The sequence below is a fragment of the Epinephelus lanceolatus genome, chromosome 12, assembly GCF_041903045.1.
Source record: "Epinephelus lanceolatus isolate andai-2023 chromosome 12, ASM4190304v1, whole genome shotgun sequence".
Lineage (NCBI taxonomy): Eukaryota > Metazoa > Chordata > Actinopteri > Perciformes > Serranidae > Epinephelus > Epinephelus lanceolatus.
In genome coordinates, this window is record NC_135745.1 from 23,283,148 (window position 1) to 23,301,983 (window position 18,836).

The following is an 18,836-nucleotide window of genomic DNA, read 5'->3' on the forward strand; positions in this document are numbered from 1 at the left end:
GTGTGACTATAGACCTTTTTCACAGCAGATATTGACTTGACACAAACAGGTGTAAATAGTGACAGCATTTCATATATCCAACATTTCTGACATCTGGTATCATAAAGCTTTAACGTCCCTGAGGAATCTACCGTACCTACCTACAACATGTACATACCTACACAAGTGACATCATTACATTGCTGGCTCACTGTTTTGATTCGGCACACCTACATGTCCCTAAGGTATTATTGATAACACTTGTTCATTTCCCTCAGCGGCCTGTCAGTGTCTGCCATGGAAAAGATTAATAATGCTTGTTTGTAGTGGAGTACATACTGTATGTAACAGTGGATTTGTATACTGTCACTTTAATTGGATGTAAGAGGATAAAGTTTTGTTTTTTTTTTATCTTAAATGATCCTCAGCACAGGTGAATAAGTACCTACAAATAAGCATACATACAAACAATACAGATTTACAGTAAAAGAAATTGCAGAAAATGTGCAGATTATAGAATAAACTTTTTCGTTCAGGTTTAACTGTTGCACTTATATATTTTAAATTGTCACTGACTTTTGTGAAAGGAATAATTTGCCTGATAAGATTTATAATAGGGATGCACGATAATATCGGCACATCATTGGTATCGGCCAATTTCAGAATCGGCTAACATGTTTTTCTGTTTAATTTATCTGTCAAATAACTTATTTATTGGCAAAATACAATATTGTGAATCCATAATTTATAATGAAACATCTCGTTATCTGTTGTATTGTACAAATAGTGAAAGAGTCCTATTTGAGACGATTAAAGTACAGAAAACTTTAAGTTTTTAATTTACTTGGAAAAAAATGTTCACAGGGCTCGTCTAAGCACAAATCTGAAAATATTTCAAAATCAGTCAGACTGCTTGCTTAAAGTGAGTTCTTCTTATTCTTATGTAGTCTTTAAACACATGACACTACTGTTTGTATTTCATTATATTTTAGGAAAAACCTGGCCCTATGTCCCCAGTGACTACATATAGTATGATGAGGAAATGGCTGTGTCTAAGAAACTACGAGTACAATCAAGTATTTGGTTTCTGTGAACTCATAACACGTTAACTTTCCAAGATATGCACACCTATGCAGTGCAAAAAAATTCCGAAATACTGACTTTAACTACTGATAAAAGGGTGGCTTTTCATGTAATTTTAAAATTTCAGTTTTCCTAGTGTGTCTGCACCACATGTCAACACTTTAGACCATTAGTTCTCAACCTCTTTTTGTGTAAAGGATCCCTACAGTGATACACACGAGGTCACAGATCCCCCATTTGATAAGATTTCGCTTCAGGGAGCTCCATCTGAACAGATTTTGGTTGTCTGATAAAATTAAGACCAAAAGTCTATAGTTGTAAGCTACCCTTATCACATTTACTCTCACTGGACTTCAGAATAAAATACTGAAAATAAACCATTACTTATTTTTCTGGGGACTCCCTGGGACCACTGCCTCAGACCAATAACAACAATTGTTTTGGCATTTTTCCTTATTATTCTAAACATGGTATTTGGATACAAGTATATTTCTTAGTCACATTAAATACCAACAACTCAGTCAGTAGCAATTTCAGTTCAAAAAGACCAGAAAAAAAGTTCACTAGTTCATTATATTTTACATCACGTTTATTGTATTGAAACTGCAGTAAACAGTAAATTCCTGAAGATGGCAGCACCGTAACGCCAAAGACACTCACTACCGTCACATTACCAGCAGGGGGCGTGGCGTCGACTTCTCCTCAGTAGGTTCCAGAACCAGACATGGCGACGTCCAGTGTTTTCAGACCAGGCTTGTTTAACCATAAAGTAGCGATTGTAACGGGCGGCGGGACCGGTATCGGTAAAGCCATCTCTGCAGAGCTGCTGGAGCTCGGTGAGTGAAGCGGTGTGTGGGGTCAGTAGACATTAACTGGACACAAGGTTACAAATGAACAGCAGCTGACTGAGGACAGGAGCCCCGTGAACTTCGGCACAGATCATTTATTATTGCACATGATTCAGTAGATTTGCCCCCTGAAGACAGTCATCAGAGAGTGAGGAGTCATTCAGTGCTTGCTTTATGACACAGGGAAAGAAAATGGTGCTCATCTGACGGGTCACAGTATTTGGTGCAGCACCTGGACAAAGTTATTCTGTTCCCCTCAGATTTCAGTAACATGAGAGTTAATTCACCCCTCGAGTTTGTCATGGCTGAATAAATACTGAATAATAACTTATATATTTTGGCCTGACCTAAGAGAAGTGTCACATTTAATACACGTATCTTTGAATAGCTTTGGTTCTAATCTTTATTACTGAGAGCACTGCCATGCATATGAACAGGGATGGGCAGTATTTCTATTACTTGTATTTAAAATACGTATTTCAATTACATTTGAGTATTTTGTAATTTGTATTTGATAAGGCCCATAAAAAGCAAATGTAATTTGTAACAAAATACTTTTGAGTGAGGTAATTTTGTATTTAAAATACTCAAAATACTTTATCCACGAATCAAAAAACAAAAATAATGGGCTACACATTCTTATAATATTGGATTTAAAAATATTTTTAAAAAAATATTTTTGTCTCTATTTTTTTTTTTAACTTGGGCCATTCAATGTGCCCTTCACTGACCTAGTGGTCTGTTTTACTGGACTGTGCATAACATAGAAAATTGTATGTTGTTGTGGTTGATGCTTGGGATGAGTATGCTACAAATGAATTGCCTCACGTGGGATCAATAAAGTTGTCTGAATCTAAATCTGAATCAATAAATAATATTTTAGGGTAGCCTACATGTCCCTAGCTTTTTCTTTCTGAGTTACTCACAAAAAGAATTGAATCGGTTAGTATAGCGCCACCTATGGACGAATCGTGGGCATTCTTTCTGGTATAGTTACTCAGGGTCTCTAGTTACAGTCTAAATTTTGAGCATTTTTGGTCAAGCACTTTTTGAGTTATTCACGAAAAGCTTTGTGGACCAACTGACCAACCGACCGACCGACCGACCAACAGAGTGACCTATAGAGCTGCAGGTCGCTGCTAAAAAGAAAAAGAAAAGAAGTATTTTCTGTCTTTGAAAATACAAAATACATGTATTTTATTTTGATACCTTTTCTGGCACCAGTATTTTGTGTTTTATTTTGATACATTTATTTGAGGGGTATTTTCTATCAAAATTCATTTTGATGTATTTTTGCTCATCTCTGCATATGAACAATCACACAGGAGCAAGCGCTGAGCGATTCTGACACGTGATTATTCCCAATAATTACATCACATAACCAAATGTTGATTAGAAAAATTATGTTATAAAGTGAGCAGGCTGCCAGTACTGTTATCATAGTTTTGTCATGACTAACTCTTTTGTCGTCAGGTTGCAGTGTGGTGATCTCCAGCAGAAAGGTAGAGAGGTTGGAGGCGGCAGCTCAGGAGATGAGACAAAGAATCCCTGCCTCCAGCCCTGCGTGTGTCACTCCTCTACCGTGTAACATCCGAAACGAGGACGAGGTAAATGTGCACACACACACCTTCAGCCTCTGTATCTGTGTCATGTTGATGTTGTCAGTGCTTGATCACCAGGGGCCTGTATCACGAAGCGAGATCAACCTTTCCTGGGTTACCCAGACCTATCCTGGGCTGACTAACCCTAACAATGGCAATCAGGATAATCGGTATCACGATGCTGGATATCAACTCGGTAACTCAACCCAGGGTTGCTTTATCAAGAGCTGTGAACGCGCACGCAGCGGACCAATCACAATCATGAGAGAAGCGCAGCATCACTGAGCGTCACTGAGCGTCCTCACAGAGCGCTGTATGTGAGGGAAAAAAGGTATTTCTCGTGAGGATCAGAGATTAATTCTACTAAAATATGAGGAGAAAAGCAACATTAGAGAAAAGGCCAACACCGTGGCAGCTGCAGGAGGAGGAAACATGCGTGGCAACGCATAACGGGATGAATAATGTTTAGCTTTAGTTTAGATTAGGCCTAGTTTATTTGCACATAGGCCTAATGTTAAAAACAGACAGTATAAAATTTACAAGATTAAAAAAAGAAAAGTGCCGGAAAGGTTAGAAGCCACTAAAAGCTTATCAAAGAAATTCCCCTGTCAAAACATCAATGAAATCACATAATAGAGAAGAAAAAAAACATGTCAGGAAAGAAGAAATAGAGGAGGAGAGAGGGAAAAATCAAGACAAAACAAGGTAGCAAATAAAATGATGTGTAGGTTAAATTACTCATCACTGGTTCAAGTAGCTACAGTACCTGTACCTGTACATCTGACACTGATCACACCCTTGAATCCCATGAAATCAATGCTGCGCAGATGAATTGCATGTATTACAATTATCGTCTAACATCATTGCGTCTGATAAATTGGTCTTCTTTGTCATAACGTTATATATGCTACAATGAAGCTTAAAACTGACGCCACAATTAAATCATATCAACACCAAATTGATAGTCTGAATAAAATCATCCTGATATTGAGCTGTGTTAGAAATTAACAGCTGCGCAAAAATACACCTAGTCTCCCTCTTTAAAAAACAAAAAGGAAAATCCCTCAAACACCATGAAGTGTAGACATGATAGGCTACTTTCCACATTTCCAGCAGCAAAGCTGTCAATTAGGCCCATTATCTTTAACATGGATCATTTCCTCCAACAAAACAAAATGTTGGGACTAATTAATGGTGCTATTAAGTGTCCGCAAATGATCAGTTTCTTTCTTATGAAGGGGTGGGATGAAATTTTGTCTTCTTTCCACTCCTTTTTGAACAATCTTTTCATTGTCTGTTGTTGTTGCTTTCTTTTCTTTTTTAATGTTCAAAATAAACTTTCAAATCAAAATCAATCAAATGAATTAAACTTCCCGTCATGACTGGGCTGCGTTTCTGTCAGCGGAGTCATTTTTTCCGAACAGCTGATTGGCCAGTGGGTGGTGCTTTTTATAGGATCAGATTCAACCCTGAACTTACCCTGCTCCGGAGCAGGATAGCCGTTCAGAGTAAGTTACCATGGTGATCTACCCCAATAAGAACTGAACCGGCTTCGTGAGACCGAAAACCCAGGGTTAACCCTGAAGTTACCTCGCTAAGACATTAATCCTGCTTCGTGATACAGGCCCCTGTTCTGATTCCCTGTGCCGCAGGTGAAGAATCTGGTGTCATCAGTGCTGAAGCGGTTCGGCAGGATAGACTTTCTGGTGAACAATGGAGGAGGTCAGTTCACCAGCCCGGTAGAACACATGTCCTCTAAAGGCTGGAGGGCGGTGATCGACACCAACCTGACAGGAACCTTCCACTGCTGCCAGGAGGGTAAGCTGACCGCTAACACTGGCTCAGTTATACAGAATGAAAAATGACATAAGTTGGCTATCAGCAAATTAAAATAGATAAAGAAATATGTAAGTAAATAAACACAAATAAATGAATAAAATAAAAAATAAATACAGGGAAAAATTTATATTAATATATATATATATATATATACAGTACAGGCCAAAAGTTTGGACACACCTTCTCATTCAATGTGTTTTCTTTATTTTCATGACTATTTACATTGTAGATTCTCACTGAAGGCATCAAAACTATGAATGAACACATGTGGAGTTATGTACTTAACCAAAAAAGGTAAAATAACTGAAAACATGTTTTATATTCTAGTTTTTTCAAAATAGCCACCCTTTGCTCTGATTACTGCTTTGCACACTCTTGGCATTCTCTCCATGAGCTTCAAGAGGTAGTCACCTGAAATGGTTTCCACTTCACAGGTGTGCCTTATCAGGGTTAATTAGTGGAATTTCTTGCTTTATCAATGGGGTTGGGACCATCAGTTGTGTTGTGCAGAAGTCAGGTTAATACACAGCCGACAGCCCTATTGGACAACTGTTAAAATTCATATTATGGCAAGAACCAATCAGCTAACTAAAGAAAAACGAGTGGCCATCATTACTTTAAGAAATGAAGGTCAGTCAGTCCGGAAAATTGCAAAAACTTTAAATGTGTCCCCAAGTGGAGTCGCAAAAACCATCAAGCGCTACAACGAAACTGGCACACATGAGGACCGACCCAGGAAAGGAAGACCAAGAGTCACCTCTGCTTCTGAGGATAAGTTCATCCGAGTCACCAGCCTCAGAAATCACAAGTTAACAGCAGCTCAGATCAGAGACCAGATGAATGCCACACAGAGTTCTAGCAGCAGACCCATCTCTAGAACAACTGTTAAGAGGAGACTGCGCCAATCAGGCCTTCATGGTCAAATAGCTGCTAGGAAACCACTGCTAAGGAGAGGCAACAAGCAGAAGAGATTTGTTTGGGCCAAGAAACACAAGGAATGGACATTAGACCAGTGGAAATCTGTGCTTTGGTCTGATGAGTCCAAATTTGAGATCTTTGGTTCCAACCGCCGTGTCTTTGTGAGACGCAGAAAAGGTGAACGGATGGATTCCACATGCCTGGTTCCCACTGTGAAGCATGGAGGAGGAGGTGTGATGGTGTGGGGGTGTTTTGCTAGTGACACTGTTGGGGATTTATTCAAAATTGAAGGCACACTGAACCAGCATGGCTACCACAGCATCCTGCAGTGACATGCCATCCCATCCGGTTTGCGTTTAGTTGGACGATCATTTATTTTTCAACAGGACAATGACCCCAAACACACCTCCAGGCTGTGTAAGGGCTATTTGACCAAGAAGGAGAGTGATGGAGTGCTGCGGCAGATGACCTGGCCTCCACAGTCACCGGACCTGAACCCAATTGAGATGGTTTGGGGTGAGCTGGACCGCAGAGTGAAGGCAAAGGGGCCAACAAGTGCTAAACACCTCTGGGAACTCCTTCAAGACTGTTGGAAAACCATTTCAGGTGACTACCTCTTGAAGCTTATCGAGAGAATGCCAAGAGTGTGCAAAGCAGTAATCAGAGCAAAGGGTGGCTATTTTGAAGAAACTAGAATATAAAACATGTTTTCAGTTATTTCACCTTTTTTTGTTAAGTACATAACTCTACATGTGTTCATTCATAGTTTTGATGCCTTCAGTGAGAATCTACAATGTAAATAGTCATGAAAATAAAGAAAACGCATTGAATGAGAAGGTGTGTCCAAACTTTTGGCCTGTACTGTATATATATATATATAGAGAAGTAAATCTAGGATGTACAAAAAAAAGTAAGATATTTATGTATGTCCTGTTTAATGATAAACTTTAATTTCTCAATGCATTTATTTATTTATGTATTTATTCTGTATTTATTTATCTATTCCTGTATTAAATTATACATCAAATTTTTTAAGCCAGTTTTTTTACATTTATTAATTTCTGTATTTATTCCTGTATGTTTTATACTTTTGTTTATTTATTTATTGTTGTATTATGTATACCTTTATTCATTTCTGTATTTTTTTTTCATTTATACCTGTATTTAATTATACCTTTATTTATTTTTTCCTGTATTTTTCATATATTTATTTATTCATTTCTATGTTGTTTATTTATTCCTGTATTTATTTATTAATATATTTTAATGTTAATTAATATATAATTTATTGCGGCATTATTTATAACATTATTTATGTATGTATGTATGTATTTATTTATTTCTGCTTTTTTTCATTCATTCCGGTATTTCTTTATACATTTGATAACTTATATATTTATTCCTGTGTTTAATTACACCTTTATGTATTTTTTCTGTATTTTTATACCTTTATTTGTTTGTTTATTGCTTTATTGTTTTTTTTTGCAATAATATATATATATATATATATATATATATATATATATTTATAATATTAACTTTATTTATGTATGTATTCATTTATCCCTGTTTTTACTCCTGCATTGATTGATTTTTTTTCCTCTCAGTATCAGTGTGTGTTTGTCAAAGCTCTCAGTGTGACTGTGTTGCTGTTGTTTCCACACAGTCTACACAGCGTGGATGAAACAACATGGAGGTGTGATCGTCAACATCATTGCCGACATGTGGAAAGGCTTCCCAGGCATGGCGTAAGCAGCAACACCTCACTAATTTCACACGAGTTTGCAGCTCACACACTCTTCTTCTCTTCTGTTCAAACACTGTATCTCCCTGACAGACACACAGGGGCAGCGAGGGCAGGAGTGGACAACTTAACAAAGAGTCTGGCCATCGAGTGGGCGGCCTCAGGAGTCAGAATCAACTCTGTGGCACCTGTAAGTCCAGGTCATGAGTTAACAAAGAGTAAGTGTAAGAGGAGGTCTGTAATTGTGTCGTAATTTATAATCTGCCCATTTGTCTGCTTGCAGGGAATAATCTTTTCCAAAACTGCAATGGAAAACTACAAGGACATTGGACCAACAATTTTCAAGACGGCCATTCCATTAAGCCCTGCGAAGAGGCTGGGAGTACCAGAGGAGGTGAGTAACCATCTAATGACACCCACAATACCCTGAGGAAAGGTGCTCATGAAACATGGAGGATGAAAAATGACATGTATCGATAAAAAAATGTATAAAAAATACAGAAATGAATTAATAAAAGAATAAACAATTACTGAAATAAATGCAAAAATAAATGAATCATAAATAAAAAAAAATAAATGCAGAGTAAAGGACCTCCCGCCTCATTAACATACAGACACAGACATACAGAAATAAATAAATTTAAGATATTTATTTACTAATATGCTGTTTTGTTGTCAACTTTTATTTATTTGCATTTATCTATTTATTTCAGCATTTATTTATACGTTTAATGTGTTATTTATTTATATATGCATACATTTATTTCCAAGTTTAGTTATTTATTTCTGTATTATTCTGTATGTATGTATTTATTTTTATTTCACTTTGTTTTTAGTTATAACCTTATTATTTCTGTATGTATTTATTTTTGTGTTTATTCATTTCAGATTATTTTTGTATTTATTTATACATTTATTATTTCTGTGTTTATTCACTCCTATATTTATTTATTTATTTCAGTTCCTTTTTATTTATACACTTATTATTTCTGTATTTAGTCATTCCTGAATTTATTTATTTCAGATTTCTTTTATTTTTTTGTATTTATTTACACATTTATTCACAAGAGGTCTCTCTTGTAAAAGAGATTTTCAATCTCAATAATAATAATAATAATGATAATAATAATAATAAATTATATGGGACTTCCTTGTTAAATAAAGGTTAAATAAAAAAATGAATGTATTATTTCTGTATTTATTTATTCCTCTATTTATTTATACATTTATTTATTTCAGATGTTTTTGTATTTATTTGCATTTATTTATACATTTATTTATATCTGCAATTTTTTATACATTTATTTATATATTTATTTTAGATTTTTTAATTTTTTGTTTCGTTTATACATTGTTTATGTATTTATTTATACATTTATTTATTTCAGATTTTATTTATACTTTTATCTATTTCCATATTTATTCATTCCTGTTTTTATTTATACATTTATTTATTGATACTGGAGTTAATTTTCGTCCTCCATAAAGAAACTCCATAAGAGCAGCTTTGTTATATTTAAAAGTCTTTTAACTATGCACTGCAGTGTTCTATAAAAGAATACATATGCAGAACAATTTGAAAATCCCACTTGTTTGGGGGATTTTAAAGTGCTTAATAAAGTCCTTGTCCTACACATGCAAACATCTGTCTATAGCTGATGACACTGTATTGTGAAATGGGCTAAGCTGTATGGAAAAACACACCATAAAATCCATGTTAGCTGTCAGAAACTGTTGTGATTTCTTCTGTTTTGTTTGTTTGTTTGTTTATAAAACTGTGTTTGAATGTTTAGATCTCATCAGCGGTGTGTTTCCTGCTCTCTCCTGCTGCCTCCTTCATCTCTGGAGCCACCCTAAGGGTCGATGCAGGACAGAGTCTGTACCACTCCATGTGGGAGATACCTGGTGCGTACATCTTGCTATAGCATCTAAACAATATATACACTATATATACTATACAGCATTCTATATTGTATGCTAAATTGTTGTGTGTTCTGTGTGTCCGTCTCCAGACCACAGTGCATGGCCCGAGGCTCCAGAGGGAGAGAACCTGGACGCTCTGAAGGACCTGCTCAACCCGCGAAGCAAACTCTGATTCACTTTTATGGCAGAGTCTGAACCCGGGTCATAAACACACAGTTGGCCAACCATCATGGACCATGAGCTGTAAAGGCACCATAAACACAGTCAATGAAACAAGACACCAGAGTGGCCTGGGTAGAAGATGTTCTGATTTGTTATTATTGCAAATAATGTAAATAATTGTTTGTAATTATTAGCAACATGAGTGTCTGATTAGTTTCTTGGATGATAAGCTGTGACATAAACTGTTGAAATGTATGTAGAATGTTTTTTCCAATGCCTTTGTCAGTAAACACAAAGTGCTTTTAACAAAGTGCTTTAAAAGTGGAGACTAAATATAGAAACAGGAAAGGAAAATGGCAGTGATTTATTTTAAATTTTGCACTGATTTAGTGTCTCTGAGGCTGATTCAGGAGCTAAAATATTAAAATCACCTTTGGTTTTTTGCTTGGACCTGAAACGGTTACTGGTTCCACAATAAACAGCAGTAAATGTTTTGATGGTTAGTATCACCATTTCAAATTTGAATTATCCTTAAAAGAAGTGTTTGATTGCTGCACTTTTAAAACTCACGGTAAATATGCAGCATCAACCAAATGTAGCAACAGTCTCCCAGATGCATGGGTTTCTTCTGTAATTCCCTGAGTGGGCGTGCAGCAAATCTGGCTTCTGGTCCCTGTCCTCATCAACAGTGACAGACACTCGAGCAAGCATGTCAAAGACAGACTTTCTCTAATGTTAATTACTGCACATTTGATATGGTTTCCATGTGTTTACATAGGATACAAGCTATGTTATAATTTTAATGTTCATGCAAACAAAAACTGCTGCTAATTTTGTTTGTGGTTTTTAATAGAAAAAAAATAAATTCAATTAAATTAAAAAACACTGACAAAATTATTTCAGCGTGTGTATCAGTCACTTTTGGACATGTTCAGCATATTGTAATAATACTATGATGATACTTAGGGATGTCCCGATGCGGTCCACGGATCAGCTATCAGCACCGATCACGCTTTACAAAATCGGAATCGGTAATAAACGATCTGAGGACTCAAAACAACAAAAATGGCCAGGTTTTTCATCTATGTTGTTCATTGTTGCCTCCGCTTTCCAATGTATTGTAACTGAGCGTCCTGGGTTCGCCTAACTGAGTGCAGCTAATGAGCAATAAATGGACAGGAGTCGAGACAACAGGTTCAGCAGCCACCGCTTCTCTCTTTATTCCGAGCAACACAGCCACACCTAACGGTGCAACCTAGCCTACCACATCCCTACAGCAACTCTGGAGGGACAGTTTGTTTACAATTCAGAATTTGTTTACATTTTATACTGCTGAACCACCGATGAGCTTTTTGGTGGATGCATTCTTTTTTTTTTTTTTTCCTTAATGCTTTGCAAAGTATCAGATCGGATGCAAAAAAATGTGATTGGGACATCCCTAATAATACTTATAACCATGATAATATTGGTTACTATAATTGTGATTATACAGGGAATTGATCATGTAAGTCTTCATAAGACTCAGACTTGTGCCATAGATGATCATTAAGAAAGTAAAATGTTTCAGTGATGCACAGAGAACAGATGCTTTACATTGACTGTCTTTAATATACAGCTACAATACAGTAATTATTAATTTGATATTTTAATGTAACATGATTCCTTTATTTTGTAACTTGTAAGGATAAATAGACAATTAAAATAACTTGTTATCTTAATATATAATCTTACTATATAATGACGAAAACTCTGTGTGTCTAAAGTTACACATTTTTCTCCTCACTGACTTGGCCAATCCATGTGAAACTTTGAATGGGCATATCTCATGCCCCGTATGTCGTAGAGACATGAAACTTTGCACGCCTCAACAACCCATAACTTCCGGTTATATAGATTTTCCGCCATTTTGAATTTTTTGAAAAACATTTAAAGTCGATCTCTTCCTAGGGAGTTTGACTGATCTGCATGAGACTCTGTGAACATAATCTAGGGACCAACATCTAAAGTTCCCTCTAGGCAAAAGTTGGAAAACTTACTAAAACTGAGCTTCTATAAGGCAATGAATATTGTGGAGGGCGTGGCTCATCACATAAAGGTGTATAACATCTCAAGGGTTTCACTGATCACCATGCAACTTTGTAGGCATATGACCACACATAATCTGAGGGGACCCCTCCATTATTGACCCCATCAAACAAAATGGGGGCGCTAGACAGCTAATTTCTTATCTAGGCCTAACCGCCATATTGATTTTTACTAAACTTGGTAGATATGTAGAACAGGATGCCTCAAGGTGACTGGAGAAATTTAACTCTAATTGGCAACTGGGTGGCGCTATAACAACAGAAAAATGCTTAAAAATGGCTAAAATGCGACCGATCGCTGTGGCTCCCCCTGTGGCCCAATGTTTGGTTGTTGTTTTTTCTAATTTTTGGTATCATGGTATGGTATGCTGTACATAATCACAGAAACTGTCAGTGTGTCATTCTGTCTGTCCTACGTTTTTCAAAAATTCTGTCTGAATACATTGCTCTTCTTAATGGGTTCAGTTGACTATCTAATCTGCAATTTCCAATGACCTGTATCCCAAACACACACCATGTGAAACTGTACGTGGGCAACTGTGCACTCAATGGGTATAGACTAGTTACTATAGTTTATGAGACAGAGAATAACATCTGCAGTTATATGCCAATTACCTTACAGGTAATAATCTCAGTGGCCTTCTCCAATGAAATAAATAACTTACTACACGAACAATGAAGCTGCAATAAGTGAAACATTCAGTAACTAAGATATTGGCCTTGCTACATTGATGGGGTTGCTGATGTAGTAATGTAGTAGGCTTGAGTATAATTTCTTGCAGATGAACACATTTTTTTATTTTAACCAGTCTAACACAAGTAGTATAATGTCATTATTAAAACGGCAGGCATTCATGACACAGCAATTAATGATCACTATGTGTTAATATTTACCTGTAAACGGATTTACTTGTTCTCAAGAAGAAGTAGCGCTGCACTGTCAAATCGCGTTTTCCTTTAGTATTTTGTCCCGAATGATTTACCGTAATTTTGCCGTAAAACAACGTTAGCTGTCGTAATCTTCGGTCCAGAAACAGAGGTCACAACACAGGCTCAGGTACAGTGTGTATTTCTGTTATATAAACTCTTACCTTTCCATATTCTGTTGCTTTTTCACAGTGGCTGGCAGCACTATCCTAACACATATGAAGGTGTAGATAGTGCGTCTTACAACAAATGCTGCAATTTTATTTATTTATCGAAGGGGACGTAGCTAGCAGTTAGCTAACGTAACGTTAATGTTAGCTGAGCCTACCATCGCTTCACTGCTGTTTGTCGTCACTTTGACTTAAAATCAAAGTTTAGATCCATCATGAACGACGGGATCATTTATTTTTAGGTGGATCAGTTAGATAAGTAATTAGTCATAGTGAGTGGATTGAGATAGCGAGTCAATGATAACGTCAGGCGCGTGTTAAGTAACGTCCGACACCTGTCAGTATTAGCAGGTTTAAAGGGCAACTAAGGTATTTTTCAACCTGGCCCCTGTTATCACACATGTTTGTGTCTAAGTGAGTAATGAGAACAGCAATTTTTTAAACTGGTCCAGTACTGAGCGAGAGGGCTGCAGTCAGCAGCAGCGAAACAGGCTTGACCACTTGGGGTATCTGTGCACCCTCAATTTATGTCCACTAAAGAGTGTTTGGTTTTGCTCCTGACGGGCTCAGGTTATTGTTGTAAGTGTCTGACAACATCACAGAAAGGATCCTTACAGAGATAGACCTTTGTGTTAAAGGTCTATCCCATTAATATGTTTATATAAGTGTATAATCACTATAAAATAAAATTCGTTTGGTTTTCGTAGCCTTATAATTATGCTTATATATATATATATATATATATATATATATATATATATATATATATATATATATATATATATGTATATGTATGTATATATATATATGTATGTATGTGTGTATATATATATATATATATATATATAGCAAGGGCCTTGCTTTAGAGAGGTCGCCATCTTGCGCCGCCATGTATGTACGGCGGCCCGAGCGGACAATCCAGCCAGCCAGAGAACGCGTTTCACGTGTATAAATAAACCAAGAAGACAGCGGAAGGAAGGAAGAAGGAGGAGGAAACAGCAGAGTGTTAGTAGTTCGTCGATGGAGAGTAGTGAAAAGTTTTTTTAGTTATAAAGTTTGCAAATGGACCACACTTACCACACAACAGGAGAGAATGAACCCGAACTGTCATCTGCGAGGAAAAGAAGACGCAGCTTCACTCCTTGTGATGCACTCTCTGCGGTGCTTTTCCTCCTGGTGATATCTCCCCAACGATGGTAGCAGTAGCACCGAATCCCATTCTGTGCAGCAAAATGGGAGCGGAGGATTCAGCCTCTCTTCTCGCCCGCTCAGCATCCAAGTTCCTCATCTGTATGCTCCAGCTCAAACAGGTATGGCTCTGGGTCTGTGTCCGCTACAAGAAACTCTTCAAAATCGCGTTCAAAGTCGTCCATTGCAGCTACTATAGTCCGGAGATATTGCTAGGCTAAATAAACAGCTGAGCTCTGTTTACCGGCTACGCTGTCACTCAGTGTGCGGGCTGGAGATTGGTGGAGCAGAGAGGGGAGGGGGTACCCGCTAGGTACTGTAAGTGAGTATGAGTGTATGAAGCGTGTGTTACGCTAGAAGAGTCAGAGTTTGGGACGGAGTCTTTTACCCCCTGGAGTGTTACCGGAGTTTTTGGAGTGCTCAAATAAACGGGCCTTTTTCCTGAACGCTACTCAGGTCTCCTGCTTGTGAGGGATTCATTACAATATCGTAACATGGTTTAGATTTCTAAATAAATATTCACCTCGTCGCTAGATAGACCTACTCCTGAAAAACTTGTGTCTGCGCAAGGCTTTTTGTCCCTATGAGGCCACCGTCATTTACCCGACGGGAGGGGTGAGCGAGTGAGCCCTGCAATCTAGAATTTGACCACTGATGTCACTGTTTTCAACCCATTTTACACACTGGCCCTTTTTAAAGGGTAAAATTATTTTGTTTGACCCAAATATGCTCTGAATCTGCCATCATCAAACCCACCAGACTCCATTTAAATAAGCAGTCATTTTAGCGTGTATAGAGCCAGCATACTTTCACATCTAACTGGGTGAATTAATTTCAACCAAACAGAGTTGATGAATGTTGGAAAAGTGGGATGTTGAACCTTGACAGCTTTGTGATTTTTATTTTGTTATTTATTTTGGTCTTTGAATGATTTTTTTTTTTTTAGGATGATAAAATTACTCTTCATTTAAATGGAGCTAGGTAGGTTTGGTGATGACGATAACAAGACTTTTTCTGGTTAAACAAAAAGGCCTGTCTCTGTCGGGATCCTTTCCATAATATTGTCAGACAATTAGAATAACAATCTGAGCCTGTCAGTGACAAAAACAAGCACTATAAGTGGACGTAAATTGATATTGCACAATTGCCCCAAGTGGTTGCATTGTAGCCTGTGTTGCTGCTGCCAGCTGGAGCGGTCTGATTTAATTACTAGACCAGTTTTGAAAACTTGTTGCCATTAGTTACTTGGACACAAAAACATCAGAAAATGGTGTCTAGGTTGAAAAATACCAAAGTTACCCTTTAATGTTTGAAGGGCAGAGACAAGTTTATTCGTTTGGGTATGAATTAGAAAAGGACAGTACACATTTTTAAATTGTAATGTTTTTATTGAGTTTTAAGAACAAAACGACACACATAACATTCAACAGAATATACAACCAAAACAACTCAGTGCAGCTCACGGATCAAACATCTATAAAAGGAAGTGACAAATGACAAGACATGTTAGTCCCCTACTTTATAAGAATAGTTGAAATATAAAAATATAAAAGGCTCCCATGTTCCAGTGAACATGTCATCCTTTGAGTGCAGGATACATGTCAAATAATCCACAAATATATATTCAAGTGTGACCCCATGCCACTGTGTTTTAGTTAAAACTCTGTTATTCAATTCAGAAGTATGCACCTTCTTGCGAAGAATGTTAGTTTATAGAGTTTACCTAAGCTTTTATTAATTTCCTGTCCTGTAACGTCCCAAAACCTCCGTATCTTTCGGCAAGACCACAGGCAGTGGGTGAGACTACCTGTCTCTGTTTTGCACAACATTTTTATTTAAGAACAGCCTGATGGCCCAGGGAAAGTAAAATGCAGCGTTGGGCCAGTAAATCTAGCAACACACTTAGCCAATTGGTCAAGTGGCACTAAAAGAATTAAACACAGGTTTTTTTCCAAAGCTGATGATGAGAACAACATAAAGATAAAGTTTACGAGCTGGAGCACAAGTGAGCATTTCACTTGGAAAGCATTTCACTGAGCATTTCACTTCCTGGAAACTGGAGTTTAGTTGGGTGGCGTTAGAGGAGGTGTGCAAAACTCTGTATTGTGTGCTTTGCCGCAAGTTAGAGAGCAGGGCTTTGCAGTAAAGATTAAACATGAAAATTAGCTTAAGTTTTTGTTGTATTTTATACCTGCTAATAAATTAAACTGTTTTTATAGGGGTAAGTAAAAATTATTGTTGAACCCTGAATTTAATTTATCCATCTTTTAATTTTTTTTTTTTTTCAAAATGATTCAAGCTCTTCTGAGTGACAGTCCACATTTCTGATGTTACAAGTCTTTAAAACTACAGCTGAGCCTAAAACTGGCTTTTTACTTTATACTTGCACTTACCTGTTAACCTAACCCACTCTTATAACCATATTCTCATATAAAACCCCTTCTTACTTGCAATGATTGAATAAGACAAAGATGATTTGTCCAAAATCAGTCTTAAATTTGGCTAAAAAATGTCTTGAACATGTCTTTAAAAGCATTAAATTCAAATGTCTGATACCTGTAGACACCCTGTAAATGTATGGCGTCTGGAAGAGAAACATGAGCTCTGTGTAAAATCATGCTTTGAATAGATTTTATTCTATTTACAAACACAAGGTTTTTACACTTTCCCAGACATCATCCTATTTATCATCTTTAACATTTATATTGAGCTCCTTTTTGCCACATTTCCTTCAATATTATGAAAAAAAAAGTATAGAATTTCTCAGGACAGACAACACTTACATTATACAAACATCAGTATCATTGTGGCATTGTTTGATTGACAGCTCGTTTGGACTCATGGTTTCAACAAAACAAAACATGTAACCACATAAAAACTCAGCATTTGTTAAAAATGTATTCACAAAATGTTGTGATTTCTGTGTTATACAAGGTATAGAAGAAGAGAAATAGAATGTGGCCGATTCAAAAAAAAAAATTATCTGCATTAGAGATGAATGATTAGTTGATTAATCAATTAGTTGATGGACAGACATTTGCTTTAACTGTGAGAAAAATTTTGGCGCATTATTTGTGACTCATGTCTGCACGTTTCTCAAATTAAACAACATAAATATAATGTGTCTACCAGTAGGCTGATATATAATCGTACATCTGTGTCTGTTTTCAGCATGGGAGGTGACCACGGCCACAGCAAGATGTCTCTGCCTGACTGGCGGCAGTGGAAGACAGAGGGAACGCCACTGGAGTTCACACAGCAGAGGCTGGCAGCCAGAGGCCTCAAGGATCCGTGGGCACGGTTAGTATTTCTACCTATATGAGATGTGGCTAACTGTTAAGTAAGTCTTATCCCTGACCCTGCTCCGTATCTTTCCTTCCTGTCACTGTCACTCTCCCTGTGTGCAGTAACGAGGCTTGGAGATACGCAGGCGGCTTCGCTCGTGCTGTGACTCTCTCTGAAGTGCTGCTGAAAGGATTCAAGTGGGGCTTTGCTGCCTTCACTGTTGCTCTGGCTGTAGAGTACGCCCTGTTCCCACCGAAGAAGGGCGGCCACCATTAATACTCATCATTGTCCCTCAAACACAGACCATAATGGAGTCTAATAATATTATGTATTTTCTGTTTAATAAATGTTTTTCTGATCACTCCATTGCTCCCCTTATTCTTCAAACACTCTGTTTCATCTTTAAGTCATAAACAAATTCACTTTGCATTTAAGGATAACTTTGGTATTTTTTCAACCAGGACCCTATTTTCCCATGTTTTTGTGCCTGTGTGACTAATGGCAACAACAATTTTTTAAATTGAGCCAGTACTGAGCGAAGCCGCCAAAGGAGAAGCCATGAAGACGGCTGCAATGTAACCACTTGGAGCATGTTTGTTTCCATCAATGTATGTCCACTCAAAGTGTTTGTTTTTGTCACCGACAGACTCAGATTGTTATTCCAGGTATCTGATATGATTACGGAAATGATCCCTACAGAGATAGACCCTCTTGTCAAAGAAAAAAGTCCTTTTGGTTAACCAGAAAAGGACACAAAATGGCTATTGCCAGCCCCACCAGACTCCATTTAAATAAACAGTAATTTTATTATCATAAAACACAGTTCAGTAAAAGTCCACAGAAACAAAATAAATTGACAAAAGCCACCTTGGTTCGTCATTCCACTGCTCCAACAACCACCAACTCTGGTTTAGTTGAAATAAACCTTTAATTCACTCAGTTAAATGGGAAAATATGCTGGCTCTATACATGCTAAAATTACAGATAATTTGAATGGAGTCTGGTGTGTTGGGTGAGATTGACTTTGGGGCTGTTTCTGGTTCAACAAAAAGGATCTTACTCTTCAACAAAAAGGTCTATCTCTG

At 37.2% G+C, this 18,836-nt stretch overlaps 2 protein-coding genes across 2 annotated transcripts; both read left to right on the forward strand.

Moving 5' to 3' along the window:
• Positions 1–1,741: 1,741 nt before the first annotated feature.
• pecr (peroxisomal trans-2-enoyl-CoA reductase) lies at positions 1,742–10,991 on the forward strand. Its single transcript, XM_078173136.1, has 8 exons — positions 1,742–1,898; positions 3,384–3,517; positions 5,164–5,329; positions 7,935–8,016; positions 8,106–8,202; positions 8,296–8,406; positions 9,806–9,917; positions 10,025–10,991. Exons 1-8 carry the CDS (start codon positions 1,787–1,789, stop codon positions 10,105–10,107), a joined length of 897 nt encoding a protein of 298 aa, XP_078029262.1. The 5' UTR covers positions 1,742–1,786; the 3' UTR covers positions 10,108–10,991.
• Positions 10,992–11,469: 478 nt separating this feature from the next.
• On the forward strand, positions 11,470–18,112 carry ndufb3 (NADH:ubiquinone oxidoreductase subunit B3). The gene is made up of 3 exons (XM_033649579.2): positions 11,470–13,238; positions 17,638–17,766; positions 17,874–18,112. The coding sequence occupies exons 2-3, from the start codon at positions 17,639–17,641 to the stop codon at positions 18,025–18,027; spliced, it is 282 nt and encodes a 93-aa protein (XP_033505470.1). The 5' UTR covers positions 11,470–13,238; position 17,638; the 3' UTR covers positions 18,028–18,112.
• The last annotated feature ends 724 nt before the right edge of the window (positions 18,113–18,836 follow it).